Source organism: Centruroides vittatus, unplaced genomic scaffold (genome assembly GCF_030686945.1).
Source record: "Centruroides vittatus isolate TY-2023 unplaced genomic scaffold, ASM3068694v2 contig_879, whole genome shotgun sequence".
Classification (NCBI taxonomy): Eukaryota; Metazoa; Arthropoda; class Arachnida; order Scorpiones; family Buthidae; genus Centruroides; species Centruroides vittatus.
In genome coordinates this window covers 1,818,787-1,843,804 of record NW_027122571.1, presented here as the reverse complement: position 1 = coordinate 1,843,804, position 25,018 = coordinate 1,818,787, and the positions used below count along the sequence as shown (strand labels likewise).

The window sequence follows — 25,018 nt, the reverse complement described above, 5'->3', positions numbered from 1 at the left end:
TGTTATCTTCTCTGGCAATAAGTTCAACTGAGGCTTTATAATGGCTTAGTGACAAACAAAAAGAAAAACAAAACAAATATTGGACAGGAGTACCACGACAATTGCTACTGAATATTATCATATTTACTTGAATGTAAGACACTTTTTTCATACAGGCTTTCTGTTTTTGCTAATAAGATGATCTTGCAAATGGTATGATACTGTGGTGGCAGATGGCACCACCACCAAAGAGGTGTCAAGGTTGGTAACAGAGAGAGAAAGAAAGAGAGACTTATTAGTGTGGGTTGTTGGATGGAATCGTTGGAAAGTATATGCTGAGTTGAAGCATAAGGAGAGAACGGCGAGTATTCGTCAGCTGGAGTCAGTCGTAATTTTGTGTGTACAAACATACTGAACAATAAAAGATTGTTAATTTTTTAACAAAAAATATTGTGGTGGAATCCTTCCTTAAGGAAACCCACAATACTGTTATAGTTGTCAGATCTAGCAATTTATCATCAGATTTTGATATTTCAAGCCAATTGGCAATATGGCAACAATTTTTTTAATCTGGAGATTTTTTCATTTCTGTGATAAACTCATCTAATAACATTTTATTGATAGCTTTCAACTCCATACTGATAAAATAATTGAAGTAAATAATGCTTTTGGTTTAACTCAACTTTTTAAATTAGGTTTTAAGCATTTTGGGACTATTTTGTTCTATCTTCAGATCAGTAAAAACAATCTCAATATAATTTAAACTTATTCTATGCATTCCAGTCTCATACTCCTTAACTCATGTGCATTCCAGTCTGTATACCACACCTTCTAAAAGTTCTATTTTATACTTTCTCTTATAATCATCAGATCAGATAACCTATTGTTTTGGGTTGGAGCCAGTTTAATTTGATTTTGACTAAAGATCTTATTATATTTTTCATATACACCTGTAATATATGGAAATGATACATACTGTTTAATCTCCTGTTTTTCTTTCACTTTATATCTGTCCAACATGAATTGTTCATACCAACTATTCAATATTTTCATTGAATACCCATCTGTCACAGACAAACTTGTGTATGTAATATATGTATATAATTCATACACAGACACCTGCTTATTGTAATCATTTTGGAACTTACTTATTCTGATAACATTAAGTGAGATAAGTAAATAAGACTAGAATTCAATTAATAGAAATTCTGGTTTTATTGACTCTAACATTAAACATGCATGTTAAAATAGTTAAAAATTGTATAATTTGAAGAGTTTTTAATTATAATTATTATTGGGCTGCAATTTTTAAAAAATTGTAGACCTGCAAATTTCCACTGCGGTCAATTTTCAGAGCTGCAGTATCAAAAAAGAACATAGCTGTGATGATATGATTGCCAATCTTCAGAATGGAGATGGCACTTGAAGAAGAATAAAAAATGAGGGTCCATGAATTTGTTTTTGAGATATAATCGGATCAAAGTGGAAAATGTGTCCTGATGCGATTGGGTATACCTAATGGAATTTAGGGAGCAAAAATTAAAAATGCATTACTTGCACCTGTTTGAAAATGGGCACCAAAAGTGAACAAAACACAAGAACAAAGCAATCAATGCTGGTGAATGTAAGGATTGCCTGTCCATGCCCAGCAGGTGCAAGGACCATCTCTTTCTTTATGGAAAGTGCAAGGATTGCCTCCCTGTCTGTGACCAACAGGTGTAAGGACTGCCTTTTTGTGTGGCCAGCAACTTTTTTCCTCTGATCACACGCATGTGTGCATGCCCTTACATACACATTCAAACATATGTCAGCACTTGGGTTAGATGGAGTGAAAGGTAATTCTTATTATTTTATATTTTAATAATATATAATATATAAAAATATATTATAGTATTAATATATGTTTATATATTAATACTAATTAAAAAATTTTTAATTACAAAAACTCAGTGTTCTGCTCAATTCTATCACAATATAACAAAGTTGCAGTGTTCCTAGTATGGTGTACAAACAGCAAAAAAGATATGTGATGTTTATGGTGGGAGTGCTGTAGCAGAATCAACTGTTCGAAAGTGGTTTGCAAAATTTAAAATGGGTAATTTCAGCTTTGAAGATGCTCCTCACTCAGGAAGACCTCCTGTTATTGAAGAGGACCAGGTCAAAGCATTATTGGATGAAAACCCTCATTACACAACTCGAGAGATTGCAGACATAGTGAAGTCATCAAACAGTACTGTATTTCAACATCTAAAGGAGCTCGGATACATGAATTGTTACGACATTTGGATACCTCACAACTTAACGGAAAAAAAACTTACTGGATTGCATCTCTATTTGTGATTCTCTTGAAAGACGAAATGAAAATGACCCTTTTCTGAAGCGTTTAGTGACAGGTGATGAAAAGTGGATCATTTATAACATCAGCCGAAAACGATCATGGGGTAAGAAAAATGAATCACCATTAAAAACTCCAAAGAAGGTCATGCTCATTGTCTGGTGGGATTGGAAAGGAAACCTGTACTACGAGCTGTTTCCACAGAATCAAACAATTAATTCTGATAAGTATTGTTCCCAATTGAATAAGCTGAACATGGCAATTAAAGAAAAACGTCCAGAACTGGCCAATAGAAAAGGCAAATTGTGTTTCACCAAGATAATGCCAGATCGCACATGTCTTTACAAACGCCAAAAATTATTGGAACTAGGCTGGGATGTTTTACCCCACTCCCCTTACTCACCCAAGCTTGCCCTGTTGGACTATTATTTGTTCCGTTCTCTGCAAAATTCCCTTCATGATAAAAACTTTGATACTTTGAAAGCTTGCAAAACCCATGTGGATCAGTTTTTCACAGAAAAAACTGGAAAGTTCTATGAAGAGGGTATCATGAAGCTCTCTCATAGATGGCAACACGTCATTAAAAACAATGGCGCATACGTAATGGAATAAAAAGTATATTTTCAGTTTTAAAACAATTTCTTTTATTTCTCTTAAAAAGCGCTAAGAACTTACCGAACAGCTCAATATATTATTATATCTGTTTATTAGATTACTATGGAAAAAGTGATTTTTTTCCCCCCAGCACTATTGAGATAATATTTGCATAATTGAGTCAGCCTACTATCTCAACTACTATCTATGTACTGTACATTTTAATATAAAAATTATACTTATTTCTGCATCCAAATAAATTAAAATTTAAGAAAGTTATTAATATATATTTATATATCTAAAATTTATATAATTTTATTTTAGGGTCATAGTAGAGAGATTATATCGGTTTGGTTTAGTTCACAGGAACAACTTGTGTTAACTGGTTCATTTGATGGAACTGCAAGATTATGGGATTATCGAACAGGAAGGTTAGTTTGTATTATTGTTGTTATTATTTAGTAGCATTTGTTAGCTATTAAATAGCTAACAAATGCTATTTAATAGCTATTTAATAGAACAATTTCAAATATTTATTAATATTTTTAATAAGATTGGTTTTATTGATTTATTGATGTGTGTGTCTCTAGAGCATGATTGGGCAACTCTTGGCATGCATGCCAAATGTGCACACAAACAACTTTTGATCCAACCTACCCTTTTGACTTTATTATTTGTCCAACTCAGACTAAATGCAATATAGATGATAATTTTGCATCAGAACTACACCTTTGAATGGAAAATGCACACCAAATAGCACAAGAACACTCTGAACAAGCTACTAGAGAATGCCAAAAACATCATTGAACGCATAAGCTATTCATATATCATGTGGGTGATTGGGTTTACCTTAATGAAGTAGTCATACCCCAAGGGTTAAAGAGAAAACTAGCACCTAGATGATCAGGCTCTTTCTGAATTATAACCAAACTGAGCCCCATCACTTTTATAATTGAAAATATCCAAATAAAGAAGCAAATCGAAGTTCACTCTAATCACTTAAAGCATTTTACAGCTCAACAGGAATTTGAAGGGATAGAGATTTTAGATCTACCTACTACTCTAACTCTAATGAAACCTGAATCATTATCATGAGATACCTCATTTACAGTGGATCCATGAGACAAATTTATTTTAACAGAAATTCCACAACAATCTGAAGTCTGAGTCCGAGATGGAAACTGACAACAAGGCGAAACAGAACCCTCCACCACAGAGGAACAAAGCGAATCAGCTCCCTTGCATTCTTATGCTTTGAGAAATCAAGGGTCAGTGGAAGAACAATCTCAGATCCCTCCACCTCCCTGGCAAAGTTGAATTCCTAAATTTGTCTCTCCTTTGACAAGCTAACCCTCCAATGAAGGAAAGAAATAAAAAAAATCTAGTCAAAGGAAAAGAAAAAAAGGGTGGTCTATTTCTGAAGAAAGGAGCAAAATTCTGGTAACCTAATCCTGACCCTAAATTTCTGGTAACCTTCTCACTTAATATGTAACATTCTAACATTGTAATCTATCTTACATGTTTTACCATACTTTGCATCTAACCAATCTTCCTTCCTTTATTCAGAGTTCAACATCCAGCAAGCCTCAGCAATCATGCATATATGCATCCTCCTCCAAACTCTCATCTTCACCTCAACAGTTTATGCTCCTTACATAGGACTGAAGAAAGATGCTTATAATCTACTCAAGGGAACTTCTTTATGACTATCAATTATTGGGTTCTCATTTTGGATATATCCTTCAATCCTTACGATGAACAATTTCACTTTCTAAAAAGGCATATTCAACTTCTAACCCTTCTAGTGCAATGACAGGTACAAAACCAAGATCACGATAACCAATCTGCTCCTTGATGGACCTTATCCGCTAATGAGCTCATTTTTTTAAAAACTACTTTAGACGAATATGAGTCAGAATATAACGAACTGAAAACCTTAGTTACTCCACTTGGGGAAAATGCGAATTAATCAATGCCAGAGGCAAGGTCTTAAAATACCTATTTGGAATGGCTATTTCTGAAGACATTGAGATTCTTAACGACAAAATATCTCAATTATCTGAAACAAATGAGGAGTTTATCCATCTCCTTCAATCACAAGCTACTCTACTTAACGATACCTTACGAATTTCGAAGACAAATTGACAACAAATTCACTCAGAATAATAGAGACTTACACAAAAAAAATATATAAATATTTTATAGAGTCTTTTCTTTCCCTGTTTCACAGACCAACTTAAAAGTAACAGTTAATTGGCTTGAAGAAATGAAAATCTTCTTAAGACAGCAAAAAAATAGAATATTAAAAATTAGCACAAAGTTAAAATATGATCAAAATGCCAACCTTTTATTTGAGGCTATGACACTTTCACAATTAAACAATGATTAAAATTTTCACAATACCTACTGTGTCTTGTAGTATTTTTAACTGCTTCTAGCCCTCTGGTGGTCCTTTTGGATAATCAGAAGGTTACTTTGCATAAATGAATTCACTCATTGATAAGGAAACAAAGTCTTATAGAAGAAACACTAATGCAGCCACAGTACAAGCTAGCTTTTGAATCAGCAGTACAATCCACAGAATCATCTGTTAGAGAGTTTCGAACCTTGATACTTGAAATTTGCAATGCTATCAAAACCTTGGAACAGGGTTGACTCAGCACCTATTTCCTTCCAAAGAAAGTATTATTAAATTCTCTTAAAGAGATACAACTTCATCTACCAGAAGGATATTTCATCTTAGAAATACTACAAATAGAAACTTTGTTCAAATATTATCAATGGATATCCATTACTGCTGTAGCGCTACCAAAACTACTTTGCATTTTTGTAAAAATACCTCTTATTACTCTCATGGGATATTTTGACATCTATGAAATTATATGATTATCAGTATATTATGCAACTATTAAAGCATTTATCTAATATAACAACTCATATCTTATTATTGCCTTATCTAGGAATTGCCAATCATACATGTTACTACATTATCCCGATTTAACGAGATGTCAAACACCTATCACCATATGCTCACCAAATGTTCCTATATGGCAATCACTTAGACAAAGCTGTGAATATTTTTTATACCTTGGAAATGAAAAAACCCATCAATTACCTATGTCCTCGACAACTAATAATGTTGTATTCATCTATTTTTTGACGAAGTAACAACCAAGGAACGTGGACCTATTCTATACCCACTCCAATGAATCTAACCATTAAATGTCCTTTGAACAGAAAGGAAGAAACTACAGTCACAATCTACATCCAATCACCATGATAAATAACATGGGTATATTGTTGCTTCCCAAAACCTGCATGAGATATTTTCCCAAAATTATTCTAACTTCTCATTTTCAAAGAAAAACAGCTATTCAAATCAAGAACTTTCGACGCTTCATCATTCCTCCCATTAAAAACATCAACAAAACGGAACTGGAATTAATCCAAACCTGCTTAACCAAAAAATAATTTCAACTTTGACTTCTGAAATACAAACAGATGTAACAAGCCGACAGATCTTTAAATAAAATGGAACCTGACCTACAACTCCGCCTCTCTGCCCACCATGATCATATTCACCCTTCAACTATTTCTCCTTCATCCACAATCATCATCTTAACTTCCATTGTCTCCATCATAGGAATAGGAAGTCTCCTTATAACCATTTATCAATATTGCCGGAATACCAAACCACGTCCATACCTGTCCAACTACAGAATTAATCAAATGTTCCCAAGATACTATTTGCAGCTTTGCCATAACACCTACATCTTCAGGAGACCGGACACCTATCCACATGATATCAAATCCACTCCCTAATCAATCTAATCAATCTTCTTTACTTGAGAAATTGCAATATTAAATAAATTACTTTAAATATATTAAATAAATTAAAATACTAATACATCCCTCTTCGAAAAAAGGAAACCAATTACTGCGTATTCTTCCTCTCTCTTTTACGGACTACCCTTCATAAAATGAATCCAATCGATCCTGCTTTGGCCACCTTGCTAAACTGCCCTATCTGTTATAACCTATATAGCCATTAGTAGACCGGTATACCAGTCTACTAATGGCTATATAGTCTGCTCTGAATGTCTGCTAAGAACCCTTGGGGCACATTTGCAGCCTGATATAGAACAGATTGCTATGACTATCTGATCACCCTGCTCCTTCCAACCTTTTGAATGTCCCAAGACTCTCCACGAAGAGAACCGACGAACCCACAAAGAACTATGCATTTTTAAACCTCTTTCTTGCCCTTTCCATACAACTGATTTTTCCTGGGAAGGAGCCTGATCCCATCTTCAACATCATATCATGTTAGCACATCCTCAAGTAATAATGTTGATTCAATCTTCTTTCTTCTTCATAGGGGTACCTGGACCGCTACCTTGGAGTGCCATCTTCAAAAATTTCTTATATTAGCTTATAAACAATATTCTGAAAGACCCTCCTTCATTATAAAAGTTTTCTTCTTGGAAAAACTGCCATTCAAAACCAAATTTACTTATAATACAGGTACTCCTCACTTTACGACCAAGTTCCATTCCAACGACTACATCGTTAAGCGAATTTGTCGATAAGCGAGGAGCTTGCACCGAGAATATAGGATCGTTGTAAAATTATAAAAATTATGCAACAAACTTCAAATTTATTCATATAAAGACTATTATAGTACGCTTAGTGCGCATGTCACCATACGCCACTGACCGACACTCAAGCTGAGAAAGGGGATTCCCCAAATTGCAGGTCGAAACTCGATTGGTTGTAAGTGCGAGTGGTCGTTAAGCAGATAGGTCATAAAGTGAGGAGTACCTGTATTAAATTTAAATGAGGAGATTATGTGCTACAATGGACCTCTATGTCTGCAAGACATACGGAGATCCACCCAATCCCTTCCCTAATCCTATCTCTTTTTTTTGAGGTACCCATCAGACTTACACAATCTTTTAGCAATCACCATAACTTCAAATTTATTTTTAATATTTCCCCATTTTTAGATGACTGAAGCTAACGGGTGGTGGGATCCCACTCTCAATCCCAACCACCACCACCAATGTTGTCTACCAGCAATGAAGTCAACGTAAACTCTGCAGTCCACCCTACTATTTGCCCAAACATGGAGGCAATCACAAACACTTCCAGTGACTCTCATCTTGTCAATAGGATACACTTGCCTCCCTTGATTTGAACAAGCATATCAAGAAGAAATCAATCACACCCAACATCAACCAGAACAGACCGAACCAAGGGACCCAATAATGCCACATACCTCCCAAACACCATTATTCCATCTTCCACCACCCTCCCAACTAACCCGACCACCTTTCCGCCCTTGTCATGGCTCTAATTGTTGTTTTTAATTTTCATATCTGTGTTTAACCTACTAATATTCACGTAGTTTATACTGGTTATATAGATATTATATAGCTCATACATTGTACAATCTTTATCTCTCCAAAAGAAAAAAAAATTATTTTTTTTGTACGTAGGCAAGGTGAAAACTAGCAGTGCCATCTATGGCCTAGCCCATAGATGGCACTGCTACAAATGAAAGTATCATTTTGTTATGTTGCCAGATTTGTTGCAAAAGTAAATACCAAATGTGAATTTGATCAGACAAATAGTTTGTTTTATATGGCTGTTTAAAGTAAGCATTTTATTCATTTTGTCAAAAACACACTAACTTGAATACCATTCCATCATAAAATTCTTCGTTTTGGATCGCCAACAGAAATTTATCCAAAGTTGGTAAAAGCGTATAAGGAGTCTGCACCTTTGTTATCAACAGTAAAAAAATGGTAGCTGAGTTTAAACATGGTTGTACATCGATTGAAGATGATCCACGTGAAGGACGGCCAAAAACTGCAACTACCAAAGAAAATATCAAGAAGATACACAATAGATGGTTTTAGATGATCAACGATTAAAAGTGTATGAGATAGCTAAGGTTGTAGGCATCTCAGAAGAAAAGGTACAACACATTTTACACGAAGAACTCAGTATGAGAAAGCTTTGTGCAAGATGGGTGCCGCATTTGTTAAATACAGATCACAAACAAATGAGGAATTGACTTTCTCAGAAATGTTTTCACAGTTTTAGGAAGGATCCAACCAATTTTTTGCACAGATTTGTTATGATGGATGTAACATGGGTTCACCACTTTACCCGAGTCAAAACAACAGTCCAAGCAGTGGGTAGAAGCTGGTGGCTCTGCACCAAAGAAAGCAGACAATTGCATTGTCTGGAAAGGTTATGGCTAGTATTTTTTGGGATTCCAAAGGGATTCTTTTAATTGACTACCTGTCAAAGAGTCAAACAATTAATGGGGAATACTATGCACATCTTGACCAGCTAGATGAAAAAATTAGAGAGAAAAGGCATAGTTTGCAATAGAAAAAAATTCTCTTTTTGAGTGGGTGCCAAGAAAATGCTGACCCTTTTGTGAGTGTGAACAATGCAAGACCCTTTGTGAGTGGGTGCCAAGACAATGCACCCACTCACAAAGGGGCTTTGGCAATGGGAAAATTGGGGGATTTGAAATATAAATTGTTGGAACATCCTCCCTATTCACCAGATTTGGCTTCATCTGTTTTTAATCTATTCCCAAATCTTAAGAAATTTTTGGCTGGAAAACGTTTTGGGTCAAGTGAAGAGGTGATAGCAGCAGTAAATGGATATTTTGAAGATCTTCCAGAATCACACTTCAGGGATGGAATCCAGTTAGTTGGACAGTGTATTAAGCTAAAGGGAGACTATATTGAGAAATAAATTCATTTTTAAAATAAAAAACTGATTTTTTCACTACTTGGCCAAGAACTTTTCCCCTTGCCCTTGTATATAGTTTTGTTAAATAAATGTATTTACCCTTTAGTCTTGCATCACTGGTTTTTTTTTCTGTAAAACCTAGAGAGAGAGAGAGTAAATTTTGATCTGTAAACAAGACACGTGCCTCATAAATAATCCGTGACAGTTTATATACACGTTTTATATGCAACGAATTTTAATATAATATCTTTAAGGTAATAATATATATTTTCTGTTATTCATGAGAGAGAGAGTATGCCTAATTGGCTATTGATTACCATGTGCTTTTATAACTATCATACTAATTTAAAATTGGGCTTGCCCAATCAGAACAAACAGAAAGGCTGGGTGATGTGAGAATCCGGACTTTAAGAAACAGCATAACTTCTTAATAATAACTTTGTCACGGGTTTGTGTTTCAAGCATAACTGCCTGCACAATTGCTCATAGGTTTCATGACAAGCATTGGTGACCAGCACATCAAAAATTACTAATTTTGTAAAAACTGGCACTGAAATAAAACAAAAAAATTACATTTTACATATCTTAAACAAACAAAACTTAGAAAATGATTTTCTAATCATTTTATATAAAATTCATTGGCAGTCAATTGCTCATCATGGCAAATTTTCATCGGTTATCTTTATTTAGTTGACTAAATCGGTTTTCATCGGTTATCTTTATTTAGTTGACTAAATAAAGATAACCGATGAATATTTGCTGTCTTCAAAATACACTATAAAGTTAGTGTTTAACAAGTCAACAATACGAAAAGGACACGGTTTCACAAAATACAGATTTTCAATAAACTTAAATGGTAAAATAATTAATGTCTCGTGTAACGCTGAGTGTTCTTTTTGTGGAATGACAGTGATGAATATGAGAAAACACGTTCTTGATTCCCATAATATTCTTTCGGATATTTGAGCTGCTACACTGATGTCTGATTTTTATCATCAAGTTTTATTCGGTGACAGTTTCACGATGATAACATTATATAAAATTTTTGTTCATATATCAAATTTAAAGTAACAATGTTATTTAATCCCCCTTTGTAATAACTCCCTTTAAATCAAATAATAAAGATTGATTGATTGATTGATTTTCTATTAACAAACAGAAAGCATAACTTATTTCTGAAAAAAAAAAAAAAAAATAGAAAAAGGCTTGTATTTATTTAAAAAGTTCTAGTGAGACTGAACTCAAACCGAACAATTTAAGCAGGCATACAAAAAATGAACATTCTTAGCACATCACTAATAAATAAAATTATGGCTAAATTGGTCATGGTGCACAGTGCACACAGTGGAAATCATTGCTTTAGCTCAATGAACAACATTGTTACAATGAAAAGAACTTCTCTGATCATAAAACATATTTCTGACTTAATGACTATTTGTTTAAATGGGAAATCTTTGAATGAATTTTAATCCTGATACTTACGTTAAATATTTCCTGAAAAATCACTCAGCTATGGATCCTTCTAGAAGAATCAAAAAACATGACGGAAGAAGGAAATATAGTGTGGCACAGCTTTTGGCATAGTGTTTTTGATAGTTATGTATTTTTTTTTAAGTTATTATGGTGATGTTTTATTTTCAGCTAATAATAATTTTTGTTTTTATATTGTATAGAATAATATATAACGGACATCTTTGTTTACAATATCTATTAATATAATATTGCAGATTTTGTTTTTTGTAATAAATTAAATTATAACATTTTATTAACATTCAATTTTTTGTTTCTGTCAGAAAAAATGAGCCCATTGTTAACATTTCCATAGCTCACTATTGTAAATGCCATCTATATTTATTATAATAGAATTTCCACCTTTTCATCATTTCACATTAAAGTTCACTTTTTTGTGTCGGTTGCTGAAAAATTACAAATTTGAAAATTGTTACTATTTTATTTCATTATTTACCATATTTTTCAAAATTCTGTATTCTTTTTTCATGTAATGATAGGGTATTGTCACTTCCAAGCTGTTGTTTTTCTTGTTTGATAACTCCCTAAAATTCCTTTGTTTCATTTTGTATCTAGGTCCCTCTCCTCCTCTTTTTTCCTTCCTATTCTTCTCCTTTAAACCATTTTACCTACTTTCTGCTGTCATTTCCCATTGGTTAACAGACAACAACACAAGTTCACATATAATCTTAAAACATTGGATCCAGAAGTCGTGATTGGTATCCTTAACATCAATTGATCCTGGTGGGATATATAAAAAGAGAACAAGGTAGAAAAGGAGGATTTTTTGGGTTTTTGAGTGACATTCAAGGTATTAAGGAGTATTCCCTGACTTACTGAGAGTGTACTGAATGTCAGGTTGATTGGTAGTCATTCCATTGGACTTTTTCAATGGAATGACTACCAATTGGCTTATCTAAAGAAGTTGTGTGCTATTTATTGCTGAAAGATTGGGCAAACAAGAAAACAGCCTAGAAATAAACATTGTGTTTTTAGATTTTGAGGAAGGAAATGGAAAGCCATTCTTAGTTTCTCGTAAGTTCTATGTTCCTTTGTTCTCGAACCTTGTTTCCAGACCTAGTATTGGTAACCCTCCCTACCCCTCCTTATCTTCTACTTTTTTCTTCTTCAAATTGCAGCAAAATATCTGTCAGATAAATGCTTAACATAAGTTTGATCTAAATTTTAGGAGGTTGGATTGCAAAATCTCCTGATTATTGTCACATCATTTGTGGCACATCATCCTAATTTCTTATCCATGAATTTATTCTGAATGCTAGAGATGCCAAAGCCTTGTCATCAGCTTGGAAATATATTATGGAGGATATTATAATATTAGGATAGGATGGTTTATGTTTTCTTTACAACCAAGAGTTCATTTTATATATTTTTTATATTTACTTTATTAAATTTTTGTTATTCATTTGTTTATTTATTTATTTGTTCATATATTATTCATAAATTTTTGATTATTATGTCAGTTATTTTGTTTCTTTCTTGTACATTTATTCAATTTAAAATTCATATTATGTTCTAAAATTTGTATTTAAATATTTAAAAATGTTAAAATTTGAAAAGCTTTTATTTAAAATTGTTCTACTGTATTTACAATAGTTAGTGGTTTGTATTCTGCATTTTAAGATGATTTATAGAACAGGTTGAAACTGTGTTTATTAAACATTTTTTCAGCAAAGATAAGGTGTTGGAGTGTTAAATAAATATTATTTTTTAATACTTAAAATGATCACTAGTGCAGTGAACCAGTTTACAAATTACATTTGAATCCCACTACTGCTTATAAGACTTGCTCAATACTAAAATTACATTTTCTGTTGAAAATTAGCAATTGCACAATATTTCTTGTTTTGAAATATGACAAATTATATAAATTTCTCTCTGTTTTTCTTTAAAATATTGCTAAAACAAAAAAAAAACTATACTTATCCAGAATAACAGTTAAAATGTCCTATTAAAAGGATATTTCAACTATTAGTGTTTTTTAATTAATTACCTTTTGAGTGAGCAAATAAATAGAATACATACAATTACATTTACAGTTTAAGTATTTATCTATAATTTTCATGAAGGAGAAAACAAAACACTAAAATACACTCATATTTAAGTAGAATAGTTACAGAAAATCCTTGTTAATTCGACCTCGGATAGTTTGAAATCTCACTAATTTATAACTTTACAGGAATGTAGCCAGAATTTCCTGAATGTGAGTCATATGTATGATTGATGGCTTGCATAAATCTAGCATAATGATAGGCTACTGTAAAAGCACAATAAATCACGATCACTAGCAACACATTATTGTTCAAGGAGCAGCCATACTGATATGCAGGTCCTTGAATGTTGTATGCAAGCCATATGCAAACCAGTGGTACATATAACAATGTTCAATAAAAAAAGAAAAGGATGAACATGAACAAGTCTTGAATTTTATTTTTCTTTACATCATGTCTATTCATGTAGCATAGTATTTGAGTATGATACACTGTTTTTTTGTTTCATCTAGTGGTCAACTGCTTTTGGCATTTGTTTTTTTACAATGTTTACTTTTAAATCAAATGGGATGGCATTGAAGACAAAACAGCATTAGTGTAATCACTTGCCATCTCATGTGGTTACATCCCTGGAGATATATTTTACTATGATTTAATACCACGGGTAAATATGTGTTTATAATATGAAAACACACTATTGAAAAATTAATAAATATAAAAATTCAATATTTAGATGCTGTATGGTATTAACTGGACATCTTAATGAATTATCATCATGTATTTTCAATTGGAATAGCACGTTAATTGCAACTGGCTCTTCTGACAAAACTAGCTGTTTATGGGATCCACGCTCAGGTATTAAATTATTATTGAAATATTCCTGTTAGATATTATTACAGGATCTGGCAGGAAAATGGGAAATTATAATTAGATGCTTATTAACTTTTGAATATTTATTAAAAAATTTTCATTCACAAGATTTCAAACAACATAGTTTGCCATTTATTTTTGAAGATGACATCACTCAAGTGGCCTTCATTCATGCATAGTAACTCTTTACATGTTCAAAGTATGTCATGCATAAAGTGGCATAACATATTCTTGAGTATGCTATTAATTGCATGACAAAAATTTGTCATGCAATTTATAGTGTATATTTTAATAGTTTCTACATTTTGTAGACAATCTCCACATATTCTTTGATCACAAAATATTGAAATTCTTAAAGTAAAAACTCATCATGCATTAATAAAAACCCAAGATTATGCATGACATATTTTGAAGATGCAGAGTGATTGTGCATGAATGAAGGCACTTGAGTGATGTTATCTTCCAGAACATAAATAGCAAACTATGTTGTTTGAAATCTTGTATATGAAAATGTCTTAATAAATATTCAAAGGTTGCCTGTTTTCCTATCTGACCCTGTATAATTCAAGATTTGGAAAAGGTTTGAGCTCTTAGTTTAATTGTTTATCTGCATGTTATTTTATAAGAAATAGTCCAAGTTTTTTTTTTTTTTTTTGTATTTTATTAAAAGGAATTGTATTTTTAGGACATTGTCTAGGAGAATTACTTGGCCATTTGGATGAAGTTCAGGATGTAACATTTGATATGACTGGCAGATATGTAGCAACAGCATGCATGGATGGAAAAGCTAGAGTTTTTGATGCGTTGACAACAGAATGTATTTCAGAATTAGCTGGACATGACGAAGAAATTTCAAAGGTCATAGTTATGTAGCATGTAATATTTTTAATACTGTATAATAAATCACCAAATGATTGCCTAAATATCGGGCTACTATATGGCTATTTAAATGATTGGTACAAAGTAATTTGTCACTAGAGGTAGATGTTGGGCACCATCTCTTAAGAAAATTAATAATTATAATTAAATAAATAAATTATTAAATAAAATTTAGAATCTTCTGGAATAAAAGAACCGACCCGGGACGGGGCTTGAACCCGCAACCTTCACTTGCTGTGCAGTGCACTTGCCAGTTACGCCACCCGGACCCCGAGCAAGTCTTTGCTTCCAGAAGTATATTAATTTAGATATAACCTTACTTGGTTAAGTACGGCTATTCATATTATTGTTACTAGCCCGATATTTAGGCAATCATTTAGTGATTTATTATATACTCGTCAGGCTTTGAGTTGTTATTATTTGTATTTTTAATATATTTAAATCTTTCATTTATATTTGGTTTTGATAACGAATTTGTCATTATTTAAGTAAACAAAATTAGTTTTATATAAATTATTTTTATTTTCTGCATTTTTAAAATATAAAGTTTTTAGGTGTTCAAATAAGGATGTTTTTGTTCAATTTGAGATAGATGGTTATCTAGATTTCTGTTTAATCCATAAGTTTCAAAACTTTGATTTGCATTGATTAAATAATAATTAGGAAACTCTTATTATTTAAGACAATATTACAATAAAGCATACATTAAAACAGTAGTTGTCAAATTTTTTTGTTCTAATCATAGCCATTTATTGCAAAATTAAAATTTTTATTTTATTTTATAAAAATAAAAAGTTTTCTGTTCATCTTTTAAATTTTTGTTCATAATAATTTCCTTTTCTTTTGAAATAAAATTGGTGTTTATTAAATTCAGGAAACATATTTTCATATTTTTAAATCAGTTTCACAAAAACGATCAATATTCTCATAGACTAGAGGTTAATTTTACAATATAAATATAAATTAAAAAATCTTGTAAAAATTTTACAAAAATACAATGCATTAATTATACTTATAAAATTTATATTACTGTTCATATTATTGTTAGGTAGTATTTAGTCCAGAAGGCTCCAGAATTTTAACAGCCAGTGCAGATTGTTCAGCAAGAATCTGGGACCCTTTTACAGGACTCTGTCATCAGATATTAGTTGGTCATACTGATGAAGTATTTAGTTGCGCATTCAGTTATCATGGAAATACTATTATAACAGGTATAAAAATTTTATATATTAATTAAACATAAATAACATTGTTTTAGATACATATTTTATTTTCTAAAAAGTAGTTTTCATTCAAATATTTATTGTAGGTAGCAAGGATAATGTGTGTCGTATCTGGAAATAAAAGATATTTCTTTATAATCACACTGTATTCAAATTTTGAGCTTTGTGAATGAATTTATCTTTGAAAGTATAAAATATTTGCATAAATATTATTGTTAGAAAATTCTTTATTTTTCAATCATAACAAATGTTATAAGTTAAAATTGTCTTATCTATTTTTACATCAAATAAACAAATATTTTGAAGTTGAATTGAAATTTGTTGCATCAACAATGTCATAAGAATACAGAAATATTACAATAAAATTTAAAATATAAAATCTACTATTTAAATATAAGTAATGGTTTTATGATAACAATATTGTATAATTTTTAAATAATAAATGAATCCTATTTAAAATTAGAGATCCTGAATAACATTTACAGGAGAGTATTGATTATTCAAGATAATCAGTAAGGGACAGCTTTGGATAACTGAGTTTTTGGATATATCTTAAATAAAGTAAAAATATTAATTTTAGTTTTAGTAAAAAAAATGGTTAAGACAAATTAAATACATACAAGTGATAAGAAATTTAAAAAATTGTATAACTTATTAAAAACAAGCACTAAACTTTCATTGCTACCTATAATATACTGATGAAACTTTGAATTCAAGATAAAAAGTAAAATTCAGGTATGTATCTTCATTTTAAATTTAATTTTGATAGAAATATGTTTATTTTAAATAAACGGTGCATAATCTTCTTCTGTAGTAACAGATTTTTAATTTCATTTTTAATCTTTAATGCTGAGTAGTAATCAGTTCAGTAACTCTGGCTAATCTCCCACTTAATTCAACCAAATTTGTTAGTTTTTCTGTAAATGTTTCAACAAAAAAAATTCCAGATTATTTTTTATAAGCAAGATTTAGTTATAAAATTAATATACTGCATAGTTAAACATAAATATGTAAGCACCAAGTATATTTTGAAAAATTTTTATACTGTTTGTATTTGTCTGTAGTTCTTTTTATTTCCTTTTCTTTATATAGCTAATCCTGCTAATCCAAACACTTCTAAGAATAATTAAGTTTGATTAGGGAAAATGCACTGCATTATCATTCTAGACTCACTTGGTAATAACCAATAGCAAATGTAGACTTTTCCAGTTTATATTTAGCATTTAATAGTGTTTCTGATCTTAAAAATATTTTTCTAAAAAGTGAATTATTTATCATTTGTGTAATTGGAAGATAAATGATAATGTCATTCTCTCCACATTACTGAATTGAAAAAGATATAAGGAACAACAGTAGTTGAATATATATTTGCTATGTGTTTTATATATTGGTGTAATAAGTTGTCATCTGATGATGATTGTTTAACTTTGCAAAAAATATAAAACACAAAATGTTTTGTATTATTTGTGACCTTTCATAATTATTCTCATTTCATTTTTGTTTCAAAACAAGTTTAAATTTGTCATTAGTAAAAATTGATTTATTGCATTTTATAAATTAAGTATGAAGCTTGATTGATATAAATTGCTTCTGCATACACAAGTTATGTCAATATTTGAGTATGTATTTTTAGAAAGAAAATCTTCACACATATCAACACTAATCTATCATATAGACCTTCATACTTATTTATATAAAATCTGAATCTTTAAGTAGCAATATTTAGCAAATTAAAATTTATTTATATTATGTATATAGTAGATTAGTGTGTATAATCACAATGAATAGATGAATATTAATATTAGATAGATTTAGTGTTGCCACCAGGCTGGTTTTCACCCAGACAAGCTGGTTTTTAAACACATGGTCCGGATTAATTATTAATTTGTCTGGTTTTCATAGACATTGCGAAATTAAGGTTAGTTCACACTGAGCAAATAGCAAAAAGCAAATGATAAAAGCGAAAAGCAATTTTTATTCACTTAGTGAAATTGACCCATAAAACCAAAAGTGAAAAGCGATTGAAAATTTTAAGGAGCCAATCATTTGCAAGCAAGAAAAACATCATCTCAAAAAACAAAATGGCCACTTCCAATATTTCATTGTTAATCATATTTGTTTATTTATTGGGAAAAATGCGTCAAAAAGAAAATGATGCTGGGTGAGAGGAATATTAAAAATCCGTAATTACAACAGTTACTCTATTGCATGAGAAAGTCTCTGTAGCCATCTTGAAAACAAGAACCATGTAACAACTAAGGAGAATACAATTGGTGGCAAAATATTTTTGGTAGCGAGAAAGCTCGACAGTTATGAACTTCGAAGCAATTCGCGAAATGGTAAAATTCTCCAGAAATGACATCATGTCTGATGTCTTATTATTTTTTTTTTTTGACCTCATAAAGCAAACTCTTGCCCTGCCCCGCCTATTGGCATTACAGGGTTCGAAGAGACTATGCCTTAATCATAGGCTTTGGTCTCGTACCGTTAGGTAGTCTTTGACTCTTTTAGTTGGGCCACCAGGTACTTCTTTCGGGCTCCCATCCGTTCCTTTAGGCCCAACGCTCTAACTCTGGCATAACTTTTGTGTGTATATATGCAGCTTGCGCCGCATTTTAACTTGCTCTGTCATGTATTAGCACATAGTATTGTAATTCGTACAGACATTCAGACATGAGGGGCGCTTCTTCCTACAGGAAGGAAACACCCCACCCAGTGTGGCCGCTGGGCCCTACAAATCGAGTAGATCTATAATTTTAACCATCAATTCCTTTAGTCTCTTTAGGTTTCCTTTACTAGCTGCTAGCGTTCTAAGCACTTGTTCAGGGGGCATACTCCAGTTAACCTGGTCGGCCCCTAGGCGGAAGTCCTCAGTTAGAGGACAGTCAAGCACATAGTGTCTCGCGTCTCCGCGAGGACACCCACAGGAGCAGCTACCATCTCCTTGTCCAAATTTGGACTTGAAATGGGGAAACCTCCCGTGTCCGGTCAATATTTGCGTCGTATACCAACACAAACTCACTGGAGTAAGGCCAACATCAGGCACGAAGGCATAGGTTGGCCTACCTACTGCACTCTGAGTCCAGCTCTCTTGCCAGCATGTCATCGATCGTCGCAGCAAAGTACCTTTTATGTAAGTTTCCGAGGGTTCTACCGTCCTCGTTACAAATGGGCCTCTGGCCCCCGCCTTAGCCAGATGATCGGCACGTTCGTTACCCAGGATCCCGGTGTGGCCTCGGACCCATCTCAAAGCAACGTGTCGTTCGTGCCTCGCCCTCAGTACCTTGCCTCTGATCTCCTTTACCAACGGGTCTTTGTGGTATCCATCGCTCAAAGCCTGAAGCGCGGACTGGATGTCTTATTTGCTCTGTTTTTCGCTTTTGCCAGAAAATCATGCTCAGTGTGAACTAAGCTCTGTCATGAAACAAAATAAATTTATAAAAATATTTGCAAGTACTTTGCAAATATTAGATTTATTCCAACGCAAGTCCCTAACTGGTTTAGAACTGGCATGCGCATGCCTCTGTATTGCATCCTAATTTTAAAATGTCTGGGTCAGCAATTTTGAAAAGGTTAGATTCAATCTGTTTGTGAAAAGTGAAGAGAATCCGAATTAGATTGAAAACTGTTTCATTAATTAAATTTTCAACTTTTTACCTAACTTAGTATATTACTTTATCAAGAAATATTCTATTTCTTTTTTCAATAACAACAGTTTTTAAAAACATTTTCATACATTAGTCTTGTAAAAAGTTTAAGCAGAATATTTTTTATATTGTAATTGAAGATGATTGATCTAAAATATTCTAAGAAGGCTTCAACTAATTGAATTTTATTCTTAAAAAATTTTTACAAAAGGATACACTGTGACTTAAAGGTACAGTACTTTTAAAGAATGCACAAATATTATGATTTATTAGAAAATTACCTAGTGAAAACATTCATCTATGTTTCAGGAAATTTATGAAGTGTTTAAATCAATTTATGTTTGGCAAAACTTTAACAGTGGTTTGTTGTAACATTAATCAAAATTAATCACTGCAATAATTCATTTTATTGGCAAAAATAAAGAATGTATTAAAAGCCTTGGCAAAATTTCTGATTAGGAGATTGGCATCAAATCAATTCCAAAATGTAACAATTTTGCTACATTGTTTAAATAAGCAGATATACTTTCTGTATTTGGCATATTAACAAAATAATTCTGCCAACTTTATTTTAAAATGTTTTATCCGTGATCTTATAGAAATTGAATGATATAAAACACTTCAAGAGTATTTATATTTTAAAAACAGTTGTTTGTCACTACACTCATTATTCTTGTAAATATAAATAATAATTAACATTATACAAAACTCAATTGAAACATAAAGAAATCTGCTTTATTTTCTGCAGATATATAATTTTAAGCTGACAGATGTAAAAATTTTAATGTATGATAAATGTTAACCTTCAAATTCTTCAATCAAATATAAAAATATGTTTGCTATTAGACTTTAAAAAAGTCATAAAAAATTAGATATAAAATCTATTTTTAATTTGATTTTATAAATATTATGATCATTCTTAAAGTCATCCTTTCAAAATTATGAATCTACAGATTAAATAACATCATATCAAAATTATTTTGTACATCAAATCAATAAATGTAATACTATTAAAACAGTAAATAATTATCATATAAAATTATTCGTTTCATATTTTAAATTTTGCATGTTTAATGAATATTAAGAAAAATTTACAGTATATACTTTATAACCATTTTGTCAGAAATTATTTTCTTTAATTTTTTTCAGAATTTTTCATTCAATATACAGGATGGTCCATTTATAATGTCCCTGGCAAATATTTCTTTCCTATTAGAACTTTTATTCAGGTTAATTTTTATTTATTTTTGAGGAGCCTTTCCAATTTCATAAAAATTAGGCCATCATCTGACTCTCTTTCAAGGTGAGCAACTTCAGAATTTCAACATGGGATACCTTTATTTTTGAATTCTCCATTAAAGAAAAATGAAGTTTTATTTAAACTTTTTCTAAAAATAGGCAATTTCAAAAGTTATGAACATTTCTAGTCATATTTTTAAAAGTAACAGTTAAAGAAATGTTTTTTTTTTATGATTTAATTTATTGTAACTAAGATATTTAAATATCTTAATGATCAATATTTAGATAATTACATAATCAATTCTGTAATTGAGATAAAAACTTAAATAATTTTCATCCAGAATTTTTTGGATGGAATGCAAATTTTTTTGAGGTAATCATCTTTAAAGAAGGAACATTTGTTTTGATCCTTCAAAAAAACATGTTAGTTTCATCTGTATCTATGAAATTACTGATAGTTAAAAAATGTCCTAGTAAAAACTATTTTTTTTAATAAAAATGGCAATTCTGTTAAATAATTTGATTTCTTATGAATTAAATATGAATGAATTAAATAATTTCAAATAAATATAAAATTTGAGCATTTATTTTTTGTTATTTACAATAAATTTCTATACTGTTGGAAAAAATACTTTATAAGAATATAACTAAAGACTTAAATAAATTTTATTATTCTTTAATGGAGAATCCAAAAATGAAAAAAAAAAAAAAAAAAAGTGGTTCCATTTGAAATTCTAAAGGTGTTTCCATCTCCAATAAAAGGGCTAGAGATAGCTTAATTTTTATGAAATTGAAAGGTGTCTTGAAAATAAATAAGTTTTATTCTAATCAATTTTTTAATTGATGCTTATTTTATAAGATATTTGTCAGAAGCATTATAAATGCATCACCTAGTAAATGGCAAAGTAATAGAAGCAGGTATTATAGTTATCAAATTCTTCTCTGTTTATCTTCTAGCAGATAGTTATTTGTAGAAAATAATTTGAAATATTTTAAACTTGAATATACAGTGGAACCTCACTTAACGAGCATAATTTGTTCCAGAACCTAACTCATAACGTAAAACACTCATTAAGCGAAACAATTTTTCCCATAGAAATTAATGTAAAATACGATAATGCGTTCCGTGCCGAAAAAAATACTCAAATACCGTATTTACTTGTGTATAAGACAAGGTTTTTATTCATTTTTCACCGTTTCAAAATCCTAGGTCGTTCTATATGTATGAGCGAAGGATCCTTTGCGTTTTTGCAATAATTTTTGTGAACCATGTACAGTAGAGCGTCGATAAGTGGAACGTCGGTAAGTGGAATGGCCGGAAAGTGGAACGATTTTCAGTCGGACTGTGTCGTGCTGAATCGAATGTTTTTGATACTAAATTTACTTCTAAAGTATAATTTTCATGTTTTTTATATTCTTTAATATATTTATTTTGTTTGTACAAAATGCAGAAATAATTTTTAACGATACGATAGCCTCGATGATCATCATAAAAATTTTCGTTAGGCTTAAAATCGACGAAAATTCAACACGAAGCGACACGCAACGGAGAAAAATTTGAACATCGGACAGGTTAATGTATTTTTTCGTACAAAGTCGGAAACTGGAACAAATCATTAACTGGAAGGACCCCAGTCCCCAATTGGTTCCACTTTTCGACGCTCTACTGTATAGTTCATGCTGCTATTATAGCAGAGTGCTATCGAGGTCAAGATGAATGTCGCTTTTAAAGAGATGATCCGAAAATAGCTGGTCACTTAGCAATGATTATAAATGTAGTTATTTCATATTTGTTAAATTGGTATTTTTAATGAATGTTTGTACATTCTGAATCATTAAAAATAAACTTTTTCCTGTCACGTGTACATTATAATCTTTTGGCTTTGCTACATGGGTATCAGGTGTGTAGGAAAGCATTCTTCAAAAGCTGATAGCAGTCATTCAGGAAATACTGCATTTTAAATTCACTCGATGGATCAGAGGACGATGCTTTGTGGAGTAAGAGTGAAAAAGATGAGGATTGTAACAAAGCTTCGGAGGGCGAGTCCAAGTAGACAAAAGGTGATAGTGTCAAGAAAACATGGTTGTTTGCCTTAATATGTTCATTTGATGATAATTTATTTGTGATTAAACAAAATAAAATTAAAATTGTATTAATAAATCTAATTTTCTTTATTTTGATCTTTAAGTCACACCTTGTCCTATATGTGAGATTGTCTTATATGCGAGTAATATGATATTTTATGTATAATGTTTATTCAAAGAAAATTATACAATATACATTGTTAAGGAGTGTGAATCATCATAGTCTTTTCTTCTAGCATGGAATGAACCAACCTGGAATGCGAATTCGATTTGCAGAAAACAAAAAAAATATAGATAATAGCATGATGGAGCATGTGCACAATCCGAGACTTCCCCTCTCCTCGTCACTCATTATGCAAAACATTGCTCGTTGAGTGAGTCATCTTTTTAAAATTTGATTTGCTCGTTATGCGAGGTTCCACTGTATTGTAGATATAAGATCATTCAAAGACAAAAACAAAGACAAAATAGCATTTATAAACATTTTATATTATGGGAATAGTTTTAATTAAAACTACTATGTAAAAAAGAAATATATTTTACCTATCAATATGTCGCTGTGATATATTAAGAAATTATCAGAAAATATTTTAGTATTGATTTATTTACAAATTTGTATTCTTTCTACAATAAAACTTTAAAATAATAATAAAGTAAGAAAGAAGATATTCTTATAAAACTCTATAAATAAAAAAGAAGTTAAATTTTATGTAAGAATAAAATTTACTGCTATTATATGAAAAAAAAAGTGAAGAGTAAATCTGATGTAGGTTAGGTTAGGTTGAATTTTATATATAATTTTGTGCAATAAATTATTCTTTTCAAATTATGTAATTATTACTTCTTATTATTTAAAAATAAATATAAATAAATTTATAATTACAGTAGAAAGTTGCCCATTGTATTATGTTGTTCTAAAATTGTAAAGTGAAGGGTAGAATAAAAAATTGAAAACAGTTTAATCTGCAGATAAACTCTTTCAATATTTTTTGATTACATCTTCATTAAAGTATTATTATAAATAAAAATAAAATTTCTGTCATGACAGCAGTTGTTTTTTTGATTTTTGGATAGTTAAAATAAAATTGAATTGGAGACTGAATATTTATATGAAATGTGTCCAAATAATAAATGCAAGTTTCGAATACACGAAAAATTTACATAAATCATTCAGCTTTTCTTGTCGTCACTAGTTCTTGAATTTCTATGTATTATCTGTCAAGTATTTAAAGTTGAATATAAATCAAGAATTTTAAGTTTATAGCAAAAGATATTGAAGTGAGTTTATATTGTTATAACAACAGGTCTGGTCTGAATGTTAAAAATTTTTTAGAATAATTGTAATGTAGATGTCAAGAATAAATTGTTATAAAAAGATAAATTTTACTGATAATTTATTATTATTATTTTTGAATTATTGAAATTATCAAACCAAGCAGAAATAGATTATTATATTTGAAATACAGTAGAACCCTGATTATCCGAGGTAATGTGGATTGATGCAACCAAAACTCTGATAAAACAGATGGCCCTGTCCACGATGATTTAAGATTAAAAATGTTAACAATATATAATAGTTTTAAGAATAAAAATACATATTATTATAGTTAACTTTTAATATGAATGATTTGTTTCACATTGAAGGATAAAAGGTAACAGAAACAAATTATTTTGTAATACATGTCACCATTTTGAACTTTACTTTTCTTACACATTTTTTAAAATAAATTATAGTGTACTTACAGGTTTACCTCGAATAATGCAGAACCTCAATTAATTGGGGCTTGCTAATCGGAGGTTCTACTGTATACTGTACTTGCTTTAGAAATTAACATTATTTTGATAAGACGGAGATCATTTATGCACGTGCAGCAA

At 30.8% G+C, this 25,018-nt stretch overlaps 2 protein-coding genes across 4 annotated transcripts in view; one reads left to right on the top strand and one right to left on the bottom strand.

Annotated features, from left to right (window-relative positions):
* The window catches only part of LOC136983249 (dynein assembly factor with WD repeat domains 1), a 60,041-nt gene extending 43,721 nt beyond the window's left edge, over positions 1-16,320 (top strand). For 2 of the 3 annotated variants that reach the window (XM_067279946.1, XM_067279944.1), the window contains 5 exons: positions 3,233-3,339; positions 13,934-14,055; positions 14,756-14,928; positions 15,998-16,160; positions 16,235-16,320. In XM_067279946.1, coding sequence (XP_067136047.1) covers positions 3,233-3,339; positions 13,934-14,055; positions 14,756-14,928; positions 15,998-16,160; positions 16,235-16,293 — 624 coding nt within the window. In that variant the 3' untranslated portion in view covers positions 16,294-16,320. The remainder of the gene's footprint in view (positions 1-3,232; positions 3,340-13,933; positions 14,056-14,755; positions 14,929-15,997; positions 16,161-16,234) is intronic. The other variant, XM_067279945.1, reaches the window with a different exon arrangement.
* The window catches only part of LOC136983253 (protein muscleblind-like), a 136,504-nt gene continuing 127,686 nt past the window's right edge, over positions 16,201-25,018 (bottom strand). Inside the window, exon 8 of the mRNA XM_067279957.1 lies at positions 16,201-16,283. The gene's annotated coding sequence lies outside the window, so the exon portion shown is untranslated. The remainder of the gene's footprint in view (positions 16,284-25,018) is intronic.